We start from the raw sequence: 27,309 nt of genomic DNA on the forward strand, positions 1-27,309 counted from the left end.
TAGGTCTCCCAAAGTGATGGGATTACAGGTGTGAGCCACTGGCCCTGACATTTGGCTTTACCTCTGAGTTCTCTTTTTCTGTTCCATTGGTTCATGTGTCTACTTTTATAGCAGTACCATGCTGTTTTGGTAACTATAGCCTTATAGTAAAATTTGAAGTCTAATTATGTGATACTTCCAGATTTGTTCTTTGGGCTTTGGATTGCTTTGGCTATCCAGGCTTTTTTATGGTTCCATATGAATTTTAGGATTTTTTTTTCTAGTTCTGTGAAGAAATGATGATGGTATTTAGATGGAAATCGCATTGAATCTACAGATCACTTTGGGCAGTATGGTCATTTTCACAATATTATTTATTCCAAGCCATGAGCATTGGATGTGTTTCAATTTGTTTGTGTCCTCTGTGATTTCTTCCAGCAGTGTTTGTAGTTCTCCTTGTAGAGCTCTTTCACCTCCTTAGTTAAGTATATTCCTAGGTATTTTATTTTATTTTTTGCAGCTGCTGTAAAAGCGTTGAGTTATTGATTTGACTCTCAGCTTGGTCGTTATTGGCTTATAGCACGGCTGCTGAATTATGTACATTGATTCTGCAACCTGGGATTTTACTGAATTTGTTTATCAAATCTAGGAGTCTTTCGGAGGAGTCTTCAGAGTTTGCTAGGTATACAATCCTGTGATTGGCAAACAGCAATAATGTGATGTCCTGTTTACCAATCTGGAGGCCTTTTATTTCTTTCTGTTGCCTGATTGCCCTGGCTAGGACTTCTAGTACCATGATGAACAGAAATAATGAAAGTGGGTATCCTTGTCTTGCTGTAGTTCTCAGGAGGGATGCTTTCAACTTTTGCCCTTCAGTATGATGTTGCCTGTGGCTTTGTCCTATGTGGCTTTTATTATTTTGAGGTAAGTCTTTTCTATGCTTAGTTTGTTGAGGGTTTTTATCATAAAGGAATGCAGGATTTTATTGAATGCTTTTTCTGCAGCTATTGAGATGTTCATATTGTTTTGTTTTTAATTCTAATTATGTGATGTATCGCATTTATTGACTTGCTTATGTTAAGCCATCCCTGAGATAAAACTTGCTTAATCATGGTGTAGTCTCTTTTTATGTATTTCTTTTCTTTTTCTTTTTCTCTTTTTTAAATTTTTATTTATTTATTTATTTTTTGAGACGGAGTTTCTCTGTTGCTGAGTCTGGAATGCATTGGCATGATTTTGGCTCACCACAACCTCTGCCTCCTTAATTCGTGATTCTCCTGCCTCAGCCTCCCTAGTAGCTGTGATTACAGACACGCACCTCAACACCTGGCTAATTATTGTATTTTTAGGAGAGAGGAGGTTTCATCATTTTGGCCAGGTTGGTCTTGAACTTCTGACCTCAGGTGATCCACCCACCTCGGCCTGCCAAAGTGCTGGGATTGAGGTGTGAGCCACCGTGCCAGACATTGTATTATCTTTTTGATTGGCCTGTTGGATTCAGTTAGCTAGTATTTTGTTAAAGATTTTTGCATCTATGTTCATCAGGGATATTAGTCTGTGGTTTTCTTTTTTTTGTTATTATTATATTCTTTCCTGGTTTGGTTATCAGGGTAATACTGGCTTCATAGAATCATTTAGGGTGGATTCCCTCTTTCTCAGTTTCTGAATAGTTTCAGTAGGATTAGCACCAATTATTTGAATGTCTGATAGAATTCAGCTGTAAATCCATCTGGTCCTAGGGTTTTTTTGGTTGGCTTTTTCTTTTTAATTACAGATTCAATTTTACTGCTTGTTATTGGTCTGTTTAGGGTTTCTATTCCTTCTTGATTTAATCTAGGAGGGTTGTGTTTTCTAAGAATTTATCCATTTCCTCTAGGTTTTCTAGTTTGTATACATAAAAAAGGTGTTCAAAGTAGTCTCAAATTATTTTCTTTATTTCTGTGGTATCTGTTGTAATGTTTCCAGTTTCATTTCTAATTGAGCTTTCTTGAGTCTTCTTTCTTTTTGTCCTGGATTATCTAGCTAATGGTATATCTATTTTGTTTATCTTTTCAAAGAACCAGCTTTCCGTTTCATTGATGTTTTGGATTTGTTTGTTTGCTTAAATATCATTTAGTTCTACTCTCATCTTTGTCATTTTCTTTCTGCTGCTAGCTTTGGGTTTAGTTTGTTTTTAGTTCCCTGAGGTATGACATTAGGTTGTCAAGTTGTGCTGTTTCAGACTTTCTGAGTAGATATTTAGCACTGCTTTTTTTGCTATATCTCAGATGTTTTGATAACTAGTGTCAATATTATCATTCATTTCAATGAATTTTTAAATTTTCATCTTGATTTCATTGTCAACCCCAAAATCATTTGTGAGCAGATTATTTAATTTCCATGTATTAGGCCGGGCGCGGTGGCTCAAGCCTGTAATCCCAGCACTGTGGGAGGCCGAGGTGGGTGGATCACGAGGTCAAGAGATCGAGACCATCCTGGTCAACACGGTGAAACCCCGTCTCTACTAAAAATACAAAAAATTAGCTGGGCATGGTGGTGTGTGCCTGTAATCCCAGTGACTCAGGAGGCTGGGGCAGGAGAATTGCCTGAACCCGGGAGGCAGAGGTTGCGGTGAGCCGAGATCGCGCCATTGCACTCCAGCCTGGGTAACAAGAGCGAAACTCCGTCTCAAAAAAAAAAAAATTTCCGTGTATTTATTTAGTTTTGAGGGTTTCTTTTGCTGTTGATTTCTAGTTTTATTCCACTGTGGTCTGAGAAGGTACTTGATATTACATATTTTTTTTAATTTGTTGAGATTTGTTTTGTATTCCATCTTATGGCTATCTTGGAGAATGTTCCACGTCTGAGTAGAAGAATGTATATGCTCTGGTTCTTGCATATAATGTTCTGTAAATATCTGTTAAGCCCGTTTGTTCTGGTGTGTAGTTTAAGTTCATTATTTGTTGACTTTCTGTCTCAATGATCTAATGCTGCAGGTGGAGCATTGAAGTACTCCGCTATTATTGTTTTGCTGTCTATCTCTTTCTTAGGTCTAGTAGTAATTGTTTTATGAATCTGGGAGCTCTAGTGTTAGGTAAATATCAATTTATGACTCATATCTTTGGATTGATCCTTTTATCATTATATAATGACCTTCTTTGACTTTTGTTTTTCTTTTTTAACCTGTTGTTGCTTTAAAGTCTGTTATGTCTGGTATAAGACTAGCTACACCTGCTCACTTTTGGTTTTCATTTGCATGAAATACCTTTTTCAACCCCTTTACCTTGAGTTTATATGAGTCCTTACATGTTAAGTGAGTCTCTTGAAGACAGCAGGTGTTCGGTTTGTGATTTTTAAAAATTGATTCTGCCAATCTTTTTGTTTTAAGTGGAGCATTTAGGCTATTTATGTTCAATATTAATATTGAGATGTGAGGTACTGTTCTACTCATCATATTGTTACCTAGATACTTTGTGTTTTTCATTGTGTTATTATTTGATAGGCCCTGTGAATTTTATGCTTTCAAGAGGTTCTGTTTTGGTGCATATTGAGCTTTTGTTTCAAGACTTAGAACTCCTTTTCACATTTCTTGTAGTGCTGGCTTGGTAGCACTACAAATTCCCTCGCATTTGTTTGTCTGAAAATGACTTTATCTGTCTTTCATTTATGAAACTTAGTTTTGCTGGATCCAACATTCTTGGCTGACAGTTATTCTGTTTAAGGTGGCTAAAGATAGAATCGCAATTCCTTTTGGCTTATAAGGTTTCTGTTGAGAAGTCTGCTGTTAGACTTATAGGTTTTCCTTTATAAGTGACCTGATGCTTTTTGTCTCACTGCTCTTAGATTTCTTTTCTACATGTTGATTTTAGATGGCCTGATGACTATGCATTGGTGGTGATCTTTTTGCAATGAACTTTTCAGGAGTTCTTTGAGCTTCTTGGATTTGGATATCTAAATTTCCAGCAAGGCCAGGGAAGTTTTCCTCAATTATTTCTTCAAATAAGTTTTCTCAACTTTTTGTTTTCTCCCTCAGAAACACCAATTATTCTTAGGTTTGGCTATTTTACATACTACCATATTTCTTGGAGAGTTTGTTCATGTGATTCTTTTTTCTTCATTTTTGTCTAATTGGGTTAATTTGAAAGCCTTGTCTTTGAATTCTGAAATTCTTTCTTTTTCTAGACTATTGTTAAAACTTTCTACTGCATTTTATAATTCCCTAAATGTGCCTTTCATTTCCAGAAGTTCTTTTTTTTAATGATATCTAGCTCGTTAGAAAATGTTTCATTTATAATCTGAATTTAAAAAAAATTTCTTTATGTTGGTTTTCACCTTTCTCTGGTATCTCCTTGAGTAACTTTTAATCTGAATTCTTCATTTGGTATTTCTAATATTTTACCTTGGTTTGGCTTCATTGCTAGACAGCTAATGTGATCTTTTGGGAGGTGTTACAGAATCCCATTTATCATTTTAACAGAATTAGTTTTCTGGTTCTTTCTCACTGGGGTAGACTATTTCCTCTAATGTTTCTTAAATATATTTTTGATTTGATTGTGTGATTTTTTAAAAAAAAATTATTTTCCTTCTTAAGGATTTGAATTTAATGTTTATAGTTTATTATAGCCTAATTTGGTTTTTGGTGCTTTCAGGTGAAAACTCTGTATGATTTCCTTGGTTATAGAGAGACTTGGTATGATGGCTTTCTCAGATGCTAGTCATAGTAATAATGTGCTTGGTGTGCAAGAAAACTTACTGTCTCTGGAAGCTTATCTCGCTCCAATGAGGTATGCACTTTTTAATTTATTTACTCTTCCCTAGTATTTTATTCACTGGGCTGATGGTTCAAGCTTCAGGCCAGTAGGAGAGGTGTTCCTAGATAGGAACCCACTGTGGCTAAAGCAAGTGGGTAAACACAGTATCCGATGGTGGGCAGAGGTTCCAGCCTTGACAGAGGGAGCTGGGGAGCTGTCAGTGAGACACACTGAAGTCTTACCAGGGTGGTAGCTACCTTAGCTCTTCTGCCAGGTCAGCAGGGAAGCTATCCACAGGCCTCTCTTTTCATCTGTCAGAATGTAATGTTCCAAGTAGAGAAGAATTGTGACTCTGCCTCTCATGTGAGCCTGAAACTGGAGGCTGCTTCTCCTGTGGGGACGCAGTCACCCTGAAGTGTTCTAGAAAGTCTGTCTATGGGTGCACCCATGTCGAGTTCTTGTGGGAGAAGACTCAGCTGTGTGTGCAGTGGAGGATGAGGTAGGTAGGAAGTCCCCTTCTCCAAGATCCTTGATAAGACCCGGGCTGTCTGACTGTTGGGGTACAGCTATAGACATTCCATGCTGAGCCCAGCCCTGCAATTCTGCCTCTATTGAAAGAAACTTCCTACCAGTGGAACAATCTGATCCTCAAGACCTGCCATCTGGATTCTTTTGTCACACAGAGTGTTCCCTTTATGTGGTGCACTCTCCCTTCCCCTAGGAGTAGGAGTACCTGAGAGACAGACTACTATGAGTGCTGCTGTTCCTCTGGATCCAGCCACTCAGTGGCTCCATACTATTGCTGGGGGATGTCTGCTAAGGATCCAGTGATGTGACCTGTCCTCCAGTCTCCGAGCAGCAGTTATCACTACCAGCTCTGATGGGGGTGCCAGAGGAGTGACATAGACTCTGTGAGACTCTTGATTATAGATAACTTTAGTGTGTTGTCTTTCTTGAATGCCAGTTAAAGTAGTAATGAACTAGTCATGTGGACAGTCTCAGGATGTCCTGGTTAGACAGGGTGGTGCAGGCAGTGGTAATAGCTGAGGTCACACAGTAGTTTTCTCTTTTCTGAGTGCAGTGTTATTCCACCTGCAGATGCTGTAATGGACTGTGTTGGCTGGCTTCCAGCTATAGGGTGGCATTTGCAAAAGAGTACCAGGTGTGGCAGTAGCAGTGCGATTTGTGCTTGCCTTACGTTGCTCACGGTCAGTAGTCTGGCTCTCTTCACCTTTCTCTGGTATCTCCTTGAGTAACTTTTAATCTGAATTCTTCATTTGGTATTTCTAATATTTTATCTTGGTTTGGCTTCATTGCTAGACAGCTAATGTGATCTTTTGGGAGGTGTTACAGAATCCCATTTATCATTTGAACAGAATTAGTTTTCTGGTTCTTTCTCACTTGGGTAGACTATTTCCTCTAATGTTTCTTAAATATATTTTTGATTTGATTGTGTGATTTTTTTTAAAAAAATTATTTTCCTTCTTAAGGATTTGAATTTAATGTTTATAGTTTATTATAGCCTAATTTGGTTTTTGGTGCTTTCAGGTGAAAACTCTGTATGATAAACCTCCCTAGGGTTTCTACCCTTTGTATTAAGCTACCACGATGAGTGGAGGGGCAAAGCCAGATGAGGGCTGTGTTAGGTGGGTCTGCACTCTGAGTCACCATGTGCATGGAAAGCAATGGCCCCTGTTGGAGATGGAGTTGGTTCTCTGGCCACTGGGGTAATGTTCCATAGGGGAGCATTGCTGCCTCTGCTGCACAGAAGAGTTTACACACGGAGTAGCACGCAGCGGTGAGCCTAACCCAGATTCCACACAGTTGGCAAGGCAGATCAGGCTCCTACAGTACTCTGCTGGCAGCAGTGAGCTATGTTCCAGGCAGTCTGCACTCAGAGCTCACAACTGCCTGAGGCCATAAGCTTTTGTGGTGACAGCAACTGCTGCCTTTCAGGCCATGCCCCTCTCTGTCCACCCGCAAAGCTCGCACCCGGATCCTGCACTCATGCTGCAGCACACTTCCCACTCACCTTTCTGGTTCTGACCAAGGGAGTTCATCTTCACTTGAGGTTATATTGTGAATTTCAGTTTGGAGCTTTTTTCAACGTACAGCCCTTGCCTGAGCCAGTTGGCTGAGTTCCATGAGGTTTTCTGTGAGGTATACTAAGGAATAGCTTCCCTTGGTTCATGCTGGAGACTGGGAATGCCTCTTCCTGCTGCTGCTCTTACCTTTATATTTCTCACTGCTCCTTAAATGGGTTCCAGTGCTGCGAAGGGTTAAGGCCTTCCCCCATGGCCTGGACTTTCAGGTTCCCCAGTGGGAGTATATATCCTGGAGCCAGTCTCTTTACCTCTCACACTGGGGGCTGACGGTTTTTCACCTGGCTCACAGAGTAGGCTGCAGCCTGCTGCTTCTTTCAAAGAGTCTGTGGATCCTTTCAGTTTTGCTGTTCACTTCCTGCATTGCTTCTTGGAAAAAAGTTTACAGTGAGCATTTTACACATGATTTTTAAAAAACTTCTTTATATTGGTTTTCACCTTTCTCCGGTATCTCCTTGAGTAACTTTTAATCTGAATTCTTCATTTGGTATTTCTAATATTTTATCTTGGTTTGGCTTCATTGATAGAGAGCTAATGTGATCTTTTGGGAGGTGTTACAGAACCCCATTTATCATTTTAACAGAATTAGTTTTCTGGTTCTTTCTCACTTGGGCAGACTATTTCATCTAATTTTTCTTAAGGATTTGAATTTTATGTTTATAGTTTATTATAGCCTAATTTGGTTTTTGGTGCTTTCAGGTGAAAACTCTGTATGACTTCCAGTAAAATGTATAATTCCTCATGATCATAATGTACCAAATGTGCTATAAAATGTTAAATCAAGTTCAGATACTGTAAGAGAGATCACTACTCTGTTCTTGGAGAAAGGAAGGGGCTAGGTCCTATAAGCTCTTCTCTTTTCACAAAGGCACGGAGAGGTTAACTTAAGCGACTCCTTAAAGGATGGGTAGGAAACAGAGATGTGTGTCCTCCCAACATATTATTATTCTGCAGACTGAAGGAACCACCGTGCTGTTCTAAGAACCTGCCTTCTTTACGCTGTAGTTCCATGAGAAGTGCAAACAGGTAAACAAAAGAGACTGAGAAAGGCCAACTTTTTGATAACTGTTGAGACAGAGACGGCCTAAACGGAAAGCACATGCTGTTTCCCCTCAGCCTGACTGATTTGGCATTCAGAGTACATGCTCACAGGAGAGGGGCTGGGCCTCTCCAGTCAGGAACTGCAGTCAGAGACTTCCCCTGCTACTTGCCCGGAAAGAACATTAGGAATGCCTTTCAGTGCCTTGCTTCCTGAACTAGCTCACAGTAGCCAGGCGGCCCGGGGCAATCCCACCATATTTCACTCTCACCGCTGCGGGAATCCAGATGCAGGCCAAGTACAGCAGCACGAGGGACATGCTGGATGATGATGAGGACACCACCATGAGCCTGTATTCTCAAGCCTCTGCCACAACCCGGCGGCCGGAGCCCCGCTGCACAGGTACTCTGCCTCCTCGGGTCCGAATAGACCAGACCCCTTTGCAAAACGTGCGAGATGAGCTATCCTTCCTAGAAATGTACAAAATAGAGAAAAAAGAAGAAATGTTGTTGTGATTTACAGTGATGTGTAGCTGTGCACTTTCCACAAAATGCCTTATACGTGAATATCTGGAAATTTAAACCCAATCTACATACAGATGTTTGTTTTTCTGAAATTCTATTGCTAGCCTAGTGGTTTGCAGTTGAGCATGTGTTGCTTTTTCCATGCAGGCATAGCATACAAAAGTGAAATTTTATGTGCGATTAAAGCTACGCCCTTTCTCTCTCCCACCTTCCCTAAAACAAGTCAGGTATTGTTTTGTTTACCATCTGATCTGGAAATTTAGATTTATAAAAGCCACATTTTTGCTGGTTTTGAAGTCATGGCTTTAGAGGGGGATTTTCAAGCATACCAATTAACCCTAGTTTTCTGTTACAATAATTTTGCCTCTTGAAATTGTGAGCCCTTAAGAGAGTCATGTCAACATCAGACGTTTGGTTTTATCATATGTGAAATGAAGGATGATTAAAGCAAATGCTTTCTAAGGTTCCTTTACCTCTGGACGTCTGTGATACAATAGTTTAAATAATGGCATCAAATTCCATTATGTCCAGTCCCTATCCCCTTTTACTGTATTGATTTCAGAATATTGTGGAGAAGATTGAATCAAATTATGAAAATATTTAATGTTAGTTATATTTTGCTTCTATCCTATAATTTTATTTCCAATTACTCCCCCTATGACATAGTAGTGATTTTTTTTTTCAGTTCTATTCAGTTCCATAATTCACACACTTAGAGAAGGATTTTATTTCCTGGGCCACTCAGCCAGTCTAAAGCTAAAATATGACTTAAGTTCTAGTGAAAAGGACTCACATGGCACGACTAGATTCTAGGTCCTAACCCAGGTACACCACTTACCTTCTGTGTAACTTTGGAGGCGTTATTCATGTATCCTGGTGGCATCATAGTCCTTATTTATAAAATATTAATGGCCACAAACATGTATACAGGACTCATTATGTGCTGTCAGTGTTTTAAATTCTTTAGGTATGTTCGTTTATATTAACTTTAATTAATATTAAACAGAAGTAATAAAACTTCCTTTACAAGGTGGTCCTGAGTACTGAGAATGATGAATTATGTGAAATACTTGATATATTACAGACACTCCAGAAATGTAGAATTCCTTTCAACGTTCCATTTCTTGAGAATTCCTAAAGCGCTCCTTTCAGCAGTTTTCTGTCAGTCTGTATCAGATTGAACAGACATTTATTCAGTGCCTGTATTTCAGTATGTCCTTTCCCTTCTGACTATATCACCATTTTCTTCACCTTTGTAAATCTGGATATACCTTATTTTTTTTTTTTCAAAAATGTTCTCTTCCTTATTTTTTTATCAGATAACTTTTAGTTTTCCTTTCTTTCTCCTACTAAACTCTCTATTCACTTTCTATTTATTAAATGATCCTCCACCTGAGACCCACTGATGTGGCTTTTTTTTTTTTTTTTTAACTAAACTATCCGGTAAGCTGTTAGGGGACATTGGGGATTTCCAACCTCTTTGACACGAAGCTAAGTCACAAAAGTAGGAATGTCAATTTCCGTAGCCACAGGAGATATATATATTTATATATATAAATACGATACAAAGTGTTTTCCTCCAAAAAATATTATGAAGAGTCCATTTTTAGGGCTGTGGTTTTGAGTGTCTTGTCTATAACTTCATTTTCCACCTCTGACTGGAGCCAGGAGCTGTCTCTAGGACTAGTGATCAGCATAATCAAGAACAGCATGTACAAATAAGTTCTGCTGAGCTTGAAGGGTAGAGAGGGAGGTGGAGCAAGATAAAGCACTAGCTGCAACATCTGGGGGCCTCTTTGCAAGAAATGGAAAGAATTATCTTGGAGGGAAACATCTGGAAATAGTTATCTTACCCTACATATATGATATCTTGTTTTCATCTTTTATTGGTAAGGCAAACATTTAGAGGAATGTCATCATAGAAGTATAATTATTTCTCATGTAAACATATCTGATATACCTTTGCTGATAAAAAATAACAGAGCAGAAATCAGTCAGAATTTTTTGGCAACGTGGAGGATTCAGATTCAGCATAATGCTGTGACACCATTCAGAGCTGGCAACTTTTATTTTGTAGAATTAATAGAAATAAAGCACACACATTCATTTAATTTCTAGATGTTTATTTTGTCAATAACACTTGACATAACAACTATGTTTGTGTTTTAAAATGCCAAACAATTAAGCTAGTAAAAATGAAAGACAACACCCTCATGCATTTTTCACAAACTTATGTGTGGGGTCAAGTTATCCTAGTACTGAGTATTGATGTCCAATGTGATATGGTCCCTGTTCATAAGGAAATTGAAAGCCTAATACAATTCTCAACTAAGGTAAAGTATAATAAGGTGTTATGGCAGCAGCATGTATGGTATAGCCTAGAGCTTGCTTATATCTACCTAATTAAGTAGAGGAGCTCAGGAAAGACTTAACAGAAGGAGTGATGTGGAGAGTTGAGTTAATTTTAACATATTTCACATAATAAGGCATCAGGAGTGAAAGTGTTTGAGAGGCTGGGGACACTACATTCAGAAAGACACATGAAGGGAAAGCTATGAGGGTTTTCAATAGCTTTGTAGTTTTAGAGAACTATAAGCAATATGTGCAGCTTAGGTGTAGAGTTGGAGAAGGGAAACTTGGCAAGGGGTAAGCCTGCAAGTTAAGGAGGCCTTTTAGGGCATGCTGGTGTATTTTAATTCTATCAATAGTTGAAATGAGGTCAATGCGGGATTTAGATAGGGAGAAACAGCATTTTGCATTTTGGGAAGACCATCTAGGCTGCAATGGCAAGGACAGGTTGAAGGCATATGAAACTGGATAGCCAATACAGAATTTTTTCACTAGTCTAGGACAAGAGTAGAAGAACATGAACTGTGGCAGCATGGTAAAAATGAGGAAAAAGAATCAGAGATGAACGATGTTGAGGTGATGGGAACATGAACTGAGGCAGCATGGTAAAAATGAGGAAAAAGAATCAGAGATAAACGATGTTGAGGTAATGGGAACATGAACTGAGGCAGCATGTTAAAAATGAGGAAAAAGAATGAGAGTTGAAAAATGTTGAGGTAATGGGAACATGAACTGAGGCAGCATGGTAAAAATGAGGAAAAAGAATCAGAGATGAACGATGTTGAGGTAATGGGAACATGAACTGAGGCAGCATGGTAAAAATGAGGAAAAAGAATGAGAGATGAAAAATGTTGAGGTAATGGAGTTTAGATAATTAGTGACTGGTTACATGTGAGGAGACAAGGAAAAGGCACTTGGTGGTAGGTTGACTAGGTTCTGTCTGATGTAATGTGGATGGTGCCGCTGCTCACTGAGACCGAAACTGCAGAAGGGACAGGAAAGGTGATGAATTCAGGTTGAGTTTAAGGGGCCTGTAGAAGGAGGGACATGCATTTGGAGCTGTCCAAACACACCTGTATATGTACATGTGGGAATTATTGGCATAATAACGAAATAAATAAAGTAAGCGAGGTACCTAAGTCATTAAGTAAAATAAATGGATAGTAACTAAAATGGATGGCAGTGAGTGGGACCACTGAGGGAGGAATGTGAAATGGAAAGATGAATGAACAGCAGAATGTAAAAGAGAGAAGCTGAGAGAGTATCAACACCTGAGGAGCACGAGGAATGAAAGATTCCAAAAGGAGCTACCAGGGATAAATATCAGAGAGTGGGTGGGAGCAGGAATCTCGGACAGAGGCATCAAGGGTGTCAAGAGACAAAAAATGCAAAAGCAATGGAAAATTCAAGTAATAGAAGAGACAATAAATTCGAGAGTAATGAAAATGTCAATGATAGTAACTGTGAGTTTTAAAAAACAACGAACAACAAATACTGCAGAGAGTTTAAGTAAAGGGAAGACTGAAAATGATTAACAATTTAGTAATAAGGAGGAAACTATTTAGTTTTGATAGCAGTGGTTTGAAAAGGAACTGATGGTTAAATGGTAAAATAAATAATTTAAGTCATTTTCTCTTTTTCTTTCTCTCTTTTTTTGAAGATAAAATGGGTTATTGCTGAGGTACTATAGGGTTAAGTGAAAAATTTTAAGAATTATTTTTTAAGATGTGGGATTTTTTTTTTTTTTTTTTTTTTTGAGATGTAGTCTTGCTCTATCACCAGGCTGGAGTGCAGTGGTACAATCTTGGCTCACTGCAACCTCTGCCTCCCGGGTTCAAGTGATTCCCCTGCCTTAGTCTCCAGAGTAGCTGGGACTACAGGCTCGGGCCACCATGCCCGGCTAATTTTTTATATTTTAGGAGAGATGAGGTTTCACCATGTTGGCCAGCATGGTCTTGATCTCCTGACCTCGTGATCTGCCTGCCTTGGCCTCCCCAAAGTGCTGGGATTACAGGTGTGAGCCACCACACCTGAACGGTAATTCAGTTTTTGTAAAGGTTAAAAATAGTTGTCCTAGGCCAGGCATGGTGGCTCACGCCTATAATCCCAGCACTTTGGGAGGTTGAGGCAGGTGGATCACCTGAGGTTGAGGGTTTGAAACCAGCCTAACCAACATGGAGAAACCATCTCTACTAAAAATACAAAATTAGCTGGGTGTGGTAGTGCATGCCTGTAATTCCAGCCTCTCGGGAGGCTGAGGCAGGATAATCGCTTGAACCCGGGAGGCAGAGGCTGCTGTGAGCCAAGATCATGCCCTTGCACTCCAGCCTGGGCAACAAGAGCAAAATTCTGTCTGAAAAGAAAAGGAAAAAAAAAAAAAAAGAAAAAAAGGTTGTCCTTATGAATACATTTGGAAAGCTTCCAATGAAATAAAGTGTATCTATAACACACTTATAGTTTCTATTAGTAACTATTACTAATAGTAGCTGTATGCTCCCAAATAAGCTGTGTAAACTCCCTAGGCCTCAGTTCCCCACCTGTAAAATGGGACAATAATATCTACCTTATAGGGTGTTTGTGAGGCTAGATGAGAACATTCGTATAAGACATTTTTCTGAGTAATTCAAGAAATTTGAGCAATTATCATTAATGGAAATGTTGTTTTTGAATTATATTTCAATAAACAATATCTGTCGATATGGATATAAAATTCAGTCACCTAAATTTTACTGAAGAGGAAAAATATAATTAAGTTTCTAAATACTGTGAATTGGAAACTCAATGATAGTCTAGAAATAGCTAATATATTCTTAGATGTATACTATTTTCAAATAATTAGAAGGACAACACCCACTTTCATTTAGAGAGTATGAAAATAGCAATATTTGAAATAGATTTATAGTAGAAAGGAAACCTGAATTTACATGAACACAGAAAAGCAGACTCAGCCCATGAACTCAGTTTCCCATGAAGAGGTTTCCTATGTGCTATATGTGAGGATTAAGGAAACAAAGACATTTACACTTCAAAATACAAAGAGATCAAAGAAGTGCTTTCTGAAATATTATGTACATGGCCATCAGTTTTGCCTTCGTGTCTCTGTGACTCCCGACTGGCTCATGGAAAAGTATGTGAAGTATAGCATTAAGCATAATGATTTAATCTTAGCTCTGCAACTAGTTTGTAACATGCACATTATTTAAACTCTCTGTGTCTTTTTCAACTTTTAAGACCTTTTGTATTTCATAAGTATACTAATAAACTGTGTATGGTAATGGCAGCTTAGTTTCTTGGGTGGACAACAAAGTTTTCCCTCGCTGATGCCTGATGAAGAGTAACTGGTTAAGTCTGACAGCTCTCCACCCACAAAGTTTCATATAATTACACAGGAATCGGTATACAAAATCTGACCCTGACACTGAGGCCTTTTATAGTATGGTTATAGTAAGAGGATACAGGAAAGTTTTTTTTTCCCTATATATATCTTATTATTCCTAGGGTTGTTTATATCATTCCTTGGCCTGTCCACACCTCTTTCTAAACATGGCTCAGGAAACAGCAAAGGGGTTCTCTTCCAGAAAATAAAACCACAATAAAGCCAAGCCAAACTCAAGCGACCTCCCAGGCATCTTATTTTTGTGAAAATCTGCCTTATGTTAGGGTGAGGGTGATCCCTGGAGAGAGACTTCGGTATGATTAGGGCACTTGGAATAAAACTCAGAAACATTAGACTCTCAGTTAGAAGAAAAACATCTAGAGGGAAAAATAGCATCAAAGAAAAAGAAAAAGTGAAACTTTCAACTTCATGGACTTTCTATCACGGGAGCTTGGTTTCCTGGGAGATGAACTCCCCAGCATTGTGTTTCTCTGTGTCTTTGTATAGAATGATTAGATGCAGAGTATTAAAGAGAGAGACAGGGAAAGCAAGTGAGAGAGTGAGAGAGAGATGGGAAGAGAAGAAAAATTTCAAAATGTGAAATTTTATCAGAAAAAGAGGATTTCTTAGAAGAGATTTTAAAGCAGAAGACATACCACTTTTTTTTTTCTGCCCTAGAGACAATTTTAAGAAGGGTCATGTATTTTTTTTTCTTTTCATGAATATAATTATTATTGAAAGATGTTCTGATTTCTAAAGTCCAGGCCCTCACTTCACAGTAGGAATTTAAGTTCACTGTTTTTGTTCCTTTGGGCAGAAAAACAACACCTCCCATGCCCTCGATATTATGCAAAGGAAAGCAGATTTATTTTATTTTGTTTTATTTATTTCATTTCATTTATTTACTACTTTTGAGAGAGGATCTTGCTCTGTCACCCAGGCTGGAGTACAGTGGCACGATCATGACTCACTGCAGCCTTGACCTCCCTGGCTCAAACAATCCTCCTACCTCAGCCTTCTGAGTAGCTGTGACTACAGGTGTGTGCCACCATGGCTGATGAATTTTTTAAATTTTTTGTAGAGATGGGATCTCACTATTTTGCTCAGGCTGGTCTCGAACTGCTGGCTTGAAGCAATCCTCCTGCTTTAGTTGGGAATCCCAAAGTGATGGGATTACAGGCCTAAGCCACTGTGCCTGGTAGAAAACAGATTTATGAAGAAAAACAATTTGGTTGACTGTCAGAGTTCTTTTCCTTTACTTCTTGAAACTTTTTTTTTTTTTTTGAGACAGAGTCTTGCCCTGTCACCCAGGCTGGAGTGCAGTGGCGGATCTTAGCTCATTGCAACCTGCGACTCCCTGGTTCAAGCGATTCTCCTGCCTCAGCCTCCCAAGTAACTGGGATTACAGGCATGCACCACCATGCCCAGCTAATTTTTTGTATTTTTAGTAGAGATGCGGTTTCACCATGTTGGCCAGGATGGTCTTGATCACCACACCTCATGATCCACCCATCTTGGCCTCCCAAAGTGCTGAGATTACAGGCTTGAACCACCACACCCGGCCTATTTTTTTTTTTTTTTTTTTTTAGACGGAGTCTCACTCTGTCACCCAGGCTGGAGTGCAGTGGCTCTGTGTCGGCTCACTGCAACCTCTATCTCCTGGGTTTAAGCAATTCTCCTGCCTCAGCCTCCAGAGTAGCTGGAATTATAGGCACGCCCACCTAATTTTTTGTTTTTATTTTTAGTAGAGACAAGGTTTCACCATGTGGATCAGGCTGGTCTCAAACTCCTGACTTGAGTTTGATTTGCCTGCCTTGGCCTCCCAGAGGGCTGGGATTACAGGCATGAACCATTGCCCCTGGATGTCTTTACTTCTTATGTCTAATTTCAGCTGGACAAATATTAATTATAAGAAGTAACAGGATTTAAAAAATTATCATGAGATATGTATTAATGTAACTATGTTTGAGTAGGGATAGGTAGGCATATAACACAGATATTTGTATATAACGGACCTATTCATTCATTCATTCATTTAAATTTAGTTGAGTTTATTTCAACTACTGCTCTAGGAACTGGGTTACAATAGTGGCTAGATAGATAATATTTTCCAAGAAGGAGCTAAATTTTTTCTGGAGTAAGACAGATAGAAGCCAAATGAAATAAGATATACAATATACTTAATGGTAATAAGAGGTTGTGGAAAAATAAAATCACCATGGCGGTGGGCTCACACATGCACTTTTAACTATGGATTTTAGAAACATCCATATGGTTAACTTTCTTGGACCATATGGAAGTTTACAAATACAGGGTTTTGGAGAGGATGATTAACCCAAACTATATTCTGTCTCTAATCTTGTTTTCTTTTTTTTCTTTTTTTTTTTTTTTTAATGTTCTGCTGATCTGAAATATTTTTACAGTCAATACTGCGAGAAAACCATCCTTTTCCAGAAAAACTAAGACTAAATCACATAGCTTAGTTAACTGAAGGAAACCAAGGGGAGGAAGCAAATTTCCCTCAGATTTGTTCATGATATAGAATCTCACAAAAGTCAGTGTATAGAAACCAACATGGCTGGGAGATGTATTTAGCTGAGTCTGTTTTCTGCTGACATAAATATTGCTGAAAAGTCAATAGATTTAGATTCAAAGAAAACCTGTAAAACTTAACATGGGAGAACCCACTTATAAAACTTAGATAGTTTAAGTCATATTAATTTTTTATAATTTCATTTTTTGATTATTTAAACTGTCAAAAGATTTACTCAGCCCTTATGTGCCAGGCACTACTTTCAGTAGTGGAAATACACTAGTTGACAAATAGACAAGATCATTGATTTAATGGAATGTTAGATGGGGAGAAAGGAGACAGAGAAAAAGAAAGAAACGTCATGAAAATGTTACCTAGCACAGAGTGAGTGATATGCGCTAGCGATGGACTAGTGGGCCTCTTCCAAGGACGTGCCATTGAAACTGAAGTTTAATGCAGAGGCAGAAGGAGGGCTGATACAATTTGCTTAGGGTCAAGCTTCATCATGATCAGATCAAGGACTAAACGGAAGGCCATTGTGAGTAGTACATGTGAGTGAGAGGAAAATAGCTCAGAAAGGGATGAAAGGGCTAAGGAAGGCCTCAATGACTATTGCAGGATTTAATTTTAAGTGCAATAAAGCTTTTAAAGTTTTTAAGTAGGAAAGTACCATAATAAAATTGCCTTTTTTTAATTTTAAAAAGCAGTCTGTGAAAAGGGATTTGGATTTTATTCTAAATGTAATGCAAGCTATTTATGAAGGAGATGACTGCTAAGAAAGAATAAGATTCCCATTTAAAAATATATCAGTATGTCTACTCTGAGACTTTAACTTGATTTCCCTACTAGATTTAAGTTCCAGAGGATAGTAATCATATTGTCTATTTGTATATTCTTTACTAGTTATCATTCCCCATTGGGAAACAATGTTCAAATATATCTCTTTACCTAGAATTGGTTGCGTGCAGCGGCTCGTGCCTGTAATCCCAGCACTTTGGAAGGTGAGGCAGGCGGATCGCTTGAGCTCAGGAGTCAGAGAACAGCCTGGGCAACATGGTGAAACCCCATCTCTAAAAAAAGTGTAGAAAAGAAATTTAGCCAGGCGTGGTGGCACATGCCTGTGGTTCCAGCTACTCAGGAGGCTGATGTGGGAGGATTGCTTGAGCCTGGGCAGCAAATGTTGCCTTGAGCTGAGATCGCGCCACTGCACTCCATCCTGGAAAATCTCTGTGCCTAGAATGTATTATGTAGAGGGCCTTGCTAGATGAAAAAGAATTTTCCTTTCAAAAAAACCCTCTGATCTCTTTCTGTTTCAGAGAGTGACTTGAATTCTCAATGAAGTGAACTAACGGGTTACAAAGAGATCGGAGTTTGAGGGTTTCACTCTCCCTTTGTTTCATTTCTAGCACAACGCTAGATGCACCTGACTGAGAATCTTCCCTGTTAGATATGTTAGGTCATTCAGACCCAGACAGGCGACCTCACTAGGGTGAGGGGTCTACTCATGACTTACAGTAAAACCTCTGTAATTACTAGTCAAACTTATGGGAATGAAGGGTAAGGAACACGTTTGCCACAGTTTAAAAAATTATTTAACTGCTGCAAAAATAGCTTGGATTCATCTTTCAGAAATTGATGATCATGTATCTTTATAATCTATTTTTGAAAAAATATAAATTGAATGAATGAACAAACAATATCCTTACAAAAATGGGACATTCAATGAAGCAATTCCACAGAGAAACAGTAAAATTATTACTTCCCATTACTAACATGCAATTTGCATTTTGGAAAAAACGTATATAGAACTTGGGAGGAGGGAGATGTTTTTCAAAAGTAACAACAAATTAATTTCATCTTTCCCCTGATTATGTAAAAAGTTGTCCCTTGATTCTCAGAGATTCTCAGGCTCTTTCATAATTAGAATTTTGACAAGCAAAAGGTTGTACAAACAACCATGTGAAGATAATGATAATGCATAATGTAATTCAGTGCAAATAAGACTTGAGGGGTGGATGCAAATGGGTGGGGCTTGTGAGAATCTGGCTGCGCTAAGTGAGGCTCTCATTGAGCCTTATGATGATGTTTCTGAGGACAGACAGCAAGTTATTCTGTGGCCCTGGTTATTGTAGTCCAGCATAATTTGTTCCTGTGCAGAATCAACTCCTCTCCCTTACATGCTATTGACTTAGATGCAAGAGGAAGAAAAAGCCAAACGCTGCTTTCTCTTCTGTTCCCTGCAGGGCACAGGGCTCCCTCTTCAGCATGGCGACCAGTGGCCCTGATCCTGCTGACTTTGTGCTTGGTGCTGCTGATAGGGCTGGCAGCCCTAGGGCTTTTGTGTAAGTCTGAGCTCTGACCTGGGGGAGGATCCTGGTTCCAAGGTTTGTCTAGGATGAGAACGCTTGTTATAGATTTGTTTTTTAAACTTTAATTCTGTAGCCTTTGGAAAACTCAGTGTATCTTTTTTTTGAATGGCAACTATTTAAATGGTGAATAATGGAAGAATTAAAATACAACAATCGGTAGCCAACTAGAATTAAACATTCTGTTTGAGATAAGAAATGAACATTGATGTAAAAATTGTGAACAAAAGACTAGCTAACTGAATCCAACATTGTATCAAAAAGATAATACCCCGCGATAAAATGGGTTTCATCCCAGGGATGCAGGGATGGCTTAATGCACGCAAGTCAATAAATATAATACATTACATTAGCAGAACTAAAAACAAAAATTGGTCTGGGAAGGAAGAAGAAAAGAGAAAAAGAAAGATCCATAAATAGGTTTCTTGAAGTTATTTTTCACCTTTCTCTGGTATCTCCTTGAGTAACTTAATAATGAACCTTCTGAATTCTTTATCTGGCCTTTCAGAGATTTCTTCTTGGTTTGGATTCATTGCCGGGGAGCTAGTGTTATCTTTTGGTGGTGTTACAGAACGCTGTTTTGTCATATTACCAGAATTACTTTTCTGCTTCCTTCTCATTTGGGTATATTGGGTATTTCAGTGAAAAGATCTGGAACACACGGGCTGCCATTCAGATTCTTTCATCCCATGGGGTGATCCCTTGATGTTGTGCTCTCCCCCTTCCCCTAGGTATAAGGCTTCCTTAGAGCCAAAGGAGTGATTGTTATTTCTCTTCTGGGTGTAGCCACCCAGTGGTGTCACCAGGCTCTAGGCTGGTGCTGGAGAATGTCTGCAGAGTCTTGTGATATGATCCATCTCCAAGTCTCCTATCTGTGGATACCAGCACTGCTGTGGTGAAGCTGGCAAGGAGGTGAAGTGACTGTGAGAGTCCTTGGTTATAGATGTGTTTCGTGTGCTGGTTTTCTAGAATGCTGGTTATGCTCTCAGTGAAGTTGTCAGATGGACACACTCAGGACCTCTGGTTAGCCAGGATGTTGCTGCAGTGGAATTAGCTGTTGTCTTCTCCCTCCTGGGAGCAGGGTTATTCTGTCATGAGTTACTGTAATGGCTTGAGTTGGTTGGCCTCCAGCCAGGAGACGGTGCTTTAAAGAGAGCACCAGCTGCAGTAGTAGACAGGGCATATAAGCTTGCTGTAAATTGGCCAGGATAAGTATTTAGGTTTCTCAGGTGATGGACAGGCCATACAGCTCCAAAGCGTTTATGTCTTTTGTGTTTGGCTACCAGGGTGGGGGGAGAAAAAACATCACATGGGGTCAGGGTTAGGCAGGTCTAAGCTCACACTCTCCTTGGTCGGGGATTGCCATGAATGCTGTGGGGGATAGGGGTTGATTCTCAGGGTATTACGGCTGCCTCTGCTGTGTCATACAGGTCGCCAGGGAAGTGGGAGAAAGCTGGCAGTGATAGGCCTTACCCAGCTCCCACATAGCTGGTGAGGCAAATCTTGCTCGTCTCATGTCCTACCAACAACACTGAGTTTATATCCTGGCAGCCCATGCCAGGGGCTCTGAGCTTGCCCCAGGCTACAAGCCTCTCCACTGAGAAAACCAGCAGGCTTTCAGGCCACACCCCTCCCCACCTTCCCACAGCATCCATCAGTTCCTCTGTTGATATCTATAGCAGTTCCTCTTTGCCCCCTGAATTCTGCTTAAGAAAATTTGTATCTAGTTGAAACTATTACAGAATTCATTAGCTTCTTTCGCTCTGTGATTCCTCTTTAATTCCACTGGTTGCCTTATCCAAAGACCCCTGTGAGACAAAGTCAGGGATGGCTTCCTGGGGCTTGAGCTGGAAAACGGGAGTGCCTACAGAACTCTTCCCTCTGCTTCTTCTCCTTTTATATTCTGCATGGCTCCCTACACCCATTTCTGCTTCAGTTAAGATTAAATCCTTCTCCTGTAACCCAGATTTTCAGGTTCCCCAGTATGGATGTGTGTTCAGAGGTAGGTGTTCCCCCCACTCACACATTTTTGGCTGTCTTGCAGAAATTTCAGTACTGAGTTGTGTCTTTCAAAGGATCTGTGAATTCATTAAGCTTTCTTGGTATGTTCCTGAGGTGGTTCCTAGAGGAGAAGTTCACAGAATGAGTCTCCTCATGCTGTTCTGTTGTCCAAGTGGGAGCTGCACCTTAGCCCTCTTGTCTGCCGTTTTCTCCTATGACTTCACATTTTCAGACAGACTTAAAGAAATTAATTTGCCCAAGGTGATACAACTTCTCATATATGTATTGGAGTCCAACCTTGAATATAGGCCATATGAGATCTCAGAGCCTGAGAGACTACTAAAAGATATACTGTTTTGTCTTCCCCATATGCAGAAAATGGAAATAAAGCATAGAAATAAGCTGTCCAGTTTGACTTGGTCATTTGGGTTAGTTTTTCAGTACTACCAGCTCTCCAATACTCATCAAGCCACCATTTCCCATATGGAAGAAAGATTCGGAAATATCTCCCGACAGTTTCAATCTCTTCAAGTCCAGAACACGAAGCTTGCAGAAAGTCTGCAGCATGTGGCTAAAAAACTCTGTCGTGAGCTCTATAACAAAGCTGGAGGTAAGTGTGCCCTGGTCACTGTATCCCCATGCTATTTGGCAATAAAGAGATGGATTTCCCACCAGTGAAAGTGAGAGTCAAATATTATTTAAATAGAGGTCTGGCAAACTGAATAAAGGGTTTGGGCTTCCTGATTATGATCAATTGTTGGGATCATGTGATTCATATGTGTCTGTGAGACCATACATCAAGGGACTCTTCAAATGCAGGCATTTAAAGCAATAAAACAATTACCTAGGAATAACCAAAATAACACTATGAGTAAAGAAAATACAGGGTTGGGTCTCGGTCTACCTCAGCAAATGTTCTTACAAATTCTTTCCTAGCAAGAAGTAAGCAAACTCATAACTATAGTTCTCAAATCTTAAAAATCACACAGGGAGTGGTCCAAAAATGCAGATAACCTGCATCAAATTCCAGTTATTTTAATTCAGGATAACTAAAATATGTATTTTAACAAGGACTACAGATGATGACAGTACCAGTAGTAGGTGAACTACCATGGATGAAAATACTGCTGAGAAGTCTAGGAGCATCACTTCAGAGTGTGTGTGTGTGTGTGTGTGTGTGTGTGTGTGTGTGTGTGTATTCCCATTCTCCTGTTCTTTTCAGGTTTTGTGATAATCTACTTTATTCAAGTCAGCTCTCTTTGCTGCTCTCTTTATCATGCTTACTTGGGAAATGGCATCCATATTCAGGTTCCCACTTTTTATTTATCTTTTAGGAACTCTAAAGGAGGGCAGAGTCTTCTCACCTTCCCTCTTGAAACAGGAATCCTGATTGCGTGGTTACCCTGGAAAAAAATATTAGTATGCACACCTTCACTTCTCTAAGTGATTCTTTCCTACATGACTAATGACTTCAATGGTCATAACGTCCTTATTATTTATTTATTTATTTATTTATTTTTGAGATGGAATTTTGCTTTTGTTGCCCATGCTGGAGTGTAATGGCACAATCTCGGCTCACCACAACTTCTGCCTCCTAGATTAAAGTGATTCTCCTGCTTCGGCCTCCCGAGTAGCTGGGATTATAGGCGTGCACCACCATGCCCGGCTAATTTTGTGTTTTTAGCAGAGGTTGGTCAGGCTGGTCTTGAACTCCTGACCTCATGTGATCTGCCTGCCCCAGCCCCACAAATTGCTGGGATTACCAGTGTAAGCCACCTTGCCCAGCCTCATAAATGTCCTTATTTACTAATTTTTCTTTTTCTTTCTTTTTTTTTTTTTTTGAAATGGAATCTCACTCTGTTGCCGAGGCTGAAAGGCAGTGACATGATCTCAGCTCAGTGCAACTTATGCCTCCCAAATTCAAGCAATTCTCCTGCCTCAGCCTCCTAAGTAGCTGGGATTCAGGTGCACAAAACCATGCCCAACAATTTTTTTTTTTTTTGTATTTTTAGTAGAGATGGGTTTTCATTGTGTTGAGCAGGCTGGTCTTAAATTCCCAACGTCAGGTGATCCCCCTGGCTTGGCCTCCCAAAATGCTGGGATTATAGGAATGAACCACCACACCTGGCCCTTATTTACTAATTTTTCTAACAACCCAGTGTGCATACTTTTCTTTGTTGGATGTCATATCTTCAAAAAGATAATCCACTACCTGACAGGCTGAGGCTGGAAAATTGTTTGAACTGAGGAGATCAAGACCAGCCCAGGCAACATAGTAAGACATCATCTCAATTTTTTTTTTTTTTTGAGACAGAGTTTCGCTCTGTTGCCTAGCCTAAAGTGCAGCGGCGTGATCTCAGCTCACTGCAGTCTCCATCTCCTGGGTTCCAGCAATTATCATATCTCAGCCTCTTGGGTAGCTGGGATTATAGGCGTGCACCACCACACCTGGCTAATTTTTGTATTTTTTTAGTAGAGACGGGATTTTGCCATGTTGCTCAGGCTGGTCTTGAACTCCTGGCCTCAAGTGACCTGCCCATGTTGGCCGCCCAAAGTGCCGAGATTACAGGCATAAGCCACTGCACTCGGCCACACACACAAAAATTTTTTTAAAGGTAATCCAGATTTTCCTAACACAAATTGTCTTTCAAATTTTCATTTAGGTATATAAAAACAAATAAAAAGAAGCTATGCAAATAAATCATATTTAATTTAAATATAAAATCTGCATGCAAATGTATTAATCCTTCTCATAAAAAGTTCTTAAATATTTTTGGTTAGATGTTAGTTCTCAGTTTTAATCTGCTACTTTTTATTTCTTACCCTCATCTTACGCATTATCCATCCATCGATCCATCCATCCATCCACCCACCCACCCACCCACTGAAGTGGTGTTTATCTATCCATTTACTTAGTATTACTGCCAGTATGGTTGAAGTATTTATTGAATGCCTGCTAATGCATGTCTGACAAAACACATAGGATTTCTACTCTCATGGGCCACTTACTCTAGTGGAGTGGTGGAAATAAGTATATTGAAAAACATTAAAAAAGACAACTAATGTCTTTGTCTCTTTCTGTTGCTGTAAAGGAGTACCTGAGCCTGGGTAATTTACACAGAAAAGAGTTTTATTTGGCTAATGATTCTACAGGCTATCCAAGAAGTGTGGTGCCACCATCTGCTGCTTCTGAGAGCCTCAGGTGGCTTCCACACATGGGGGAAAGTGCAGCAGGTAATATGGCAAGAGTCCAGGAGACAAGAGACTGAGGAGGGACGTGTCAGGCACTTTTTAACCATCAGTTCTCCCAGGACTAATGTAGCGAGAGCTCAACAAGCTGTTCGTAAGGGATCCGCTCCCTTGACGGAGACACTTCCCATTAGGCCCCATCTCCAACACCAGGATCGAATTTCAATATGAGATTTGGAGGGGACAAATGTTCAAACTATATCAACCAGCATTTCCAAGTCTGCCCCAAATGTTCCCTGTTTTAGTACTAAAAATCCCACAGCCTGGGAAACCCTAGGTCCCAGGTATACAATAATGATTGGCCAACCAAAATAAAATGTATAAGAGATTAATCAATCCTTTGAGAAATGAAGGTAAACAAGGCAAGAGGGATAAGGAGTTCAAGGGTAGTGTGTTTGTGTTGCTACTTTAAGTAGAGATGTCCTAAATCTTTAATTAAGATGACTATATGGTAGAAAGACTTGAAAAGTTGAGGGAGTTAGCCGTGTACATATAGAGAGGAATAATAAGCCTCATGGGTAAAGCAGGAAACACAAGAGGCTTAAAATGTGAATGTATCTGCATATTCAAGGAAGAATGAGGAGCCCACGTGCTTGGAGTGGAAGACTAACAGGAGGCTAGGTAGAGATGATGTACAGCATTAGGTTCCTTTGCAAAAGTTTGGCTACTATTTTGAGAAGATGAGGATTAATTATGGGATCTTGAGCAGAGGAAATACATTGTCTGGCATAAGTTTTTAAAGGCTTACTCTGCAATTATGTTAAAACTAGATTGGAAGAGGAAAGAATAGCAACAGAGAAATCAGATAAGAGACAGCTACCACTAAAATCTAGGAGAAACATGATGATACCTCTAACTAGGATATTGTTTGTGGAAGTAATTACATGATGGGCTATAAATGGATGTGTGAGAAATGAAAGATCCCAAAACATCTCCAGAATTGGGGAACAACACAACTAGAAGCATCGAGGTGTAATCAAGTGAAAGGAAGAAGAATTCTCTGGCTACAAGGGGAAAATTGGAAACCAGGAATGCTATTTGGGGAGTTAAATATATGAGCAAAAAGTTCTGGGCCAGACATGTAAACAGACTTACATTCCTTTTGTCTGAAGCACAGAAAAATAAAGGAGAAACAGAGAGAGAAAGGAGTATAAGAAAAAAAAAAGATGATCAGGCTTTTCTTTTTTGGATGACATGTTTTCATGTATTTATGAAATGGAATGCCCTTCAGCGTATTGGTCTTGCTAATATGAACATTATTGTTTACTGATCCTAAATACCTGTAAATATTTATTGCGCTATACCATATACAAAAATTGGCAATTTATAGATAAAATAAGTTCGTAGAAAGTGTACATGTTCAGTTTAGAAATTAGTTGGTATTTTAATTTTCCTAGGTGTATATGCCATGGACAAAACATTTGAGAACAGTCCATTTTCTGTCCACACATTTTTTTCTGGCCCAAAATATACATTTTCTTCTTTAAAAATATACATATTATTTGGGAGACAGAGAGGTGGGGGAACAGGGTCTCACTCTGTCGCCCAGGCTAGAGTGGAGGATATATGTAAATCTCTTTGTATTTATGTATCTATATCTACATCTATGTCTATACCTGTAACTATATGTATATATATAGATAAATGTATTTCTTCTGATCTGTATTACATTTTCATCCTCCAGTGGTTTAAGTAATGTTATATCAACTATTTAGTTAGTTGAAGGTAAGAATGTAAAAAGGTATCTCTATCTCTGTCTCTTTAATTACATCATATCACTACCTATTTCACATAAGGCTCTTGGTCCTTGAATCTCTCACTTTTCAATCTAATTGTCCCTTGCTTCCTCTTAAACATTCATTGAAAATTTCTCTTTATATTAATTCCCATATGAGTATGGGACTTGCTTTTACATAGGGCACATAGAGGATCACTTATACCTGAAAATTGAAGGTATTTAAGAAAACATTATACATGAGGGGGGATAAGGTATTTATACACTGTACCAAAATTGCAGTTACACAGTTTCTACTTACTGAATCAGAGCAGACATGACAATGAACCAAGATTCTCCTTGCTGAGTCCAGATGCTGCTTCGTAATCTTTTCCAGCACAGCTCTCCAAGCAGGTATTACCCATCTAAATTCTCATAACAACGGGGACCACAGTTGAAACTGACATTTATTGAGTGCTTTGTATGGGTCAGTCTCTGTGTGAACCAGACTGTTTTCCTTATTTACATTTTACAGCAATTCTCTTAGGTAAGCATCATTCCCATTCTTTTTCCGTGTTTTAGAAAGTCTGAGGATCCTTTTCTTTGTGCTTGAGTCTATCCAGGTTTGTTATATTTCTCCTAGCAGAATTCTGAGGCAAGCAGACCTGTCTGAGAGAGTGCAGAAGCTACTGAGTGCCACAGCAAGTTTGTCATGATAAAAATATCCTTCTCAGTTATTCTTTTAACATTTTGTTTTATTTTATGAAATATTTCAAATTTACAAGAAGATGTAAACAATAACATAATACCTACCAGTGTGTTAGCCAGTGAGATTTTAACATGTTAACTAGATTGCTTTTAAAATAAAGAAATTGTTATGGATATGACTCAAGTTCTCACCCCACTACAAACCCACAAGAGACTGGATTACAGGTTCCTAACTCTAAATGACCCAAGGTCATGTATCCACATAGGTATTGAAACTATGACTCAGGGCCTGGCTCCTATATTTGCTATCACTACCCACACTTCTGTGGCCTGGATGCCCAACTTCATTTGTGACATGGAGATTCAGCATTCTAACTTCATGCTTGCCTCAGTATTTTTTTTCTTTAAAATTTTATCTATCTTTGTTTAGAGTGAGAAAAGATTCCACATCATATTGGTATAATTGTATTTTTTAAAACTTATTTTACTATTATATAAGATAATTTTGAGGAAGGGCATTACAGAAACTTTATTTTCTAAACACAATGCAGTTGGAGTTTCTGTACATATGAACAGCTTTGTGAAGTTGGATATTCTTTTCACGTGCTATTTTTTTTTTTTTTTTTTTTTTTTTTTTTT

The 27,309-nt window shown here is 39.1% G+C and overlaps 2 protein-coding genes across 6 annotated transcripts in view; both read left to right on the forward strand.

Moving 5' to 3' along the window:
* The window catches only part of CLEC7A (C-type lectin domain containing 7A), a 38,638-nt gene extending 17,236 nt beyond the window's left edge, over positions 1–21,402 (forward strand). The window contains exon 6 of one of the 2 annotated variants that reach the window (XM_037744570.1): positions 21,375–21,402. In XM_037744570.1, the coding sequence (XP_037600498.1) occupies positions 21,375–21,387 (13 nt within the window). In that variant the 3' untranslated portion in view covers positions 21,388–21,402. Of the gene's footprint in view, positions 1–4,607; positions 11,324–21,374 lie in introns of those variants that run through there. The other variant, XM_017545368.2, reaches the window with a different exon arrangement.
* The window catches only part of CLEC1A (C-type lectin domain family 1 member A), a 26,196-nt gene continuing 6,881 nt past the window's right edge, over positions 7,995–27,309 (forward strand). The window contains exons 1-3 of one of the 4 annotated variants that reach the window (XM_017545365.2): positions 7,995–8,252; positions 18,876–18,974; positions 21,433–21,609. In XM_017545365.2, the coding sequence (XP_017400854.1) occupies positions 8,138–8,252; positions 18,876–18,974; positions 21,433–21,609 (391 nt within the window). In that variant the 5' untranslated portion in view covers positions 7,995–8,137. The other 3 variants (XM_017545366.2, XM_037744568.1, XM_037744566.1) reach the window with 3 other exon arrangements.

Source organism: Cebus imitator, unplaced genomic scaffold, assembly GCF_001604975.1.
Source record: "Cebus imitator isolate Cc_AM_T3 unplaced genomic scaffold, Cebus_imitator-1.0 Scaffold179, whole genome shotgun sequence".
NCBI classification, from domain to species: Eukaryota; Metazoa; Chordata; class Mammalia; order Primates; family Cebidae; genus Cebus; species Cebus imitator.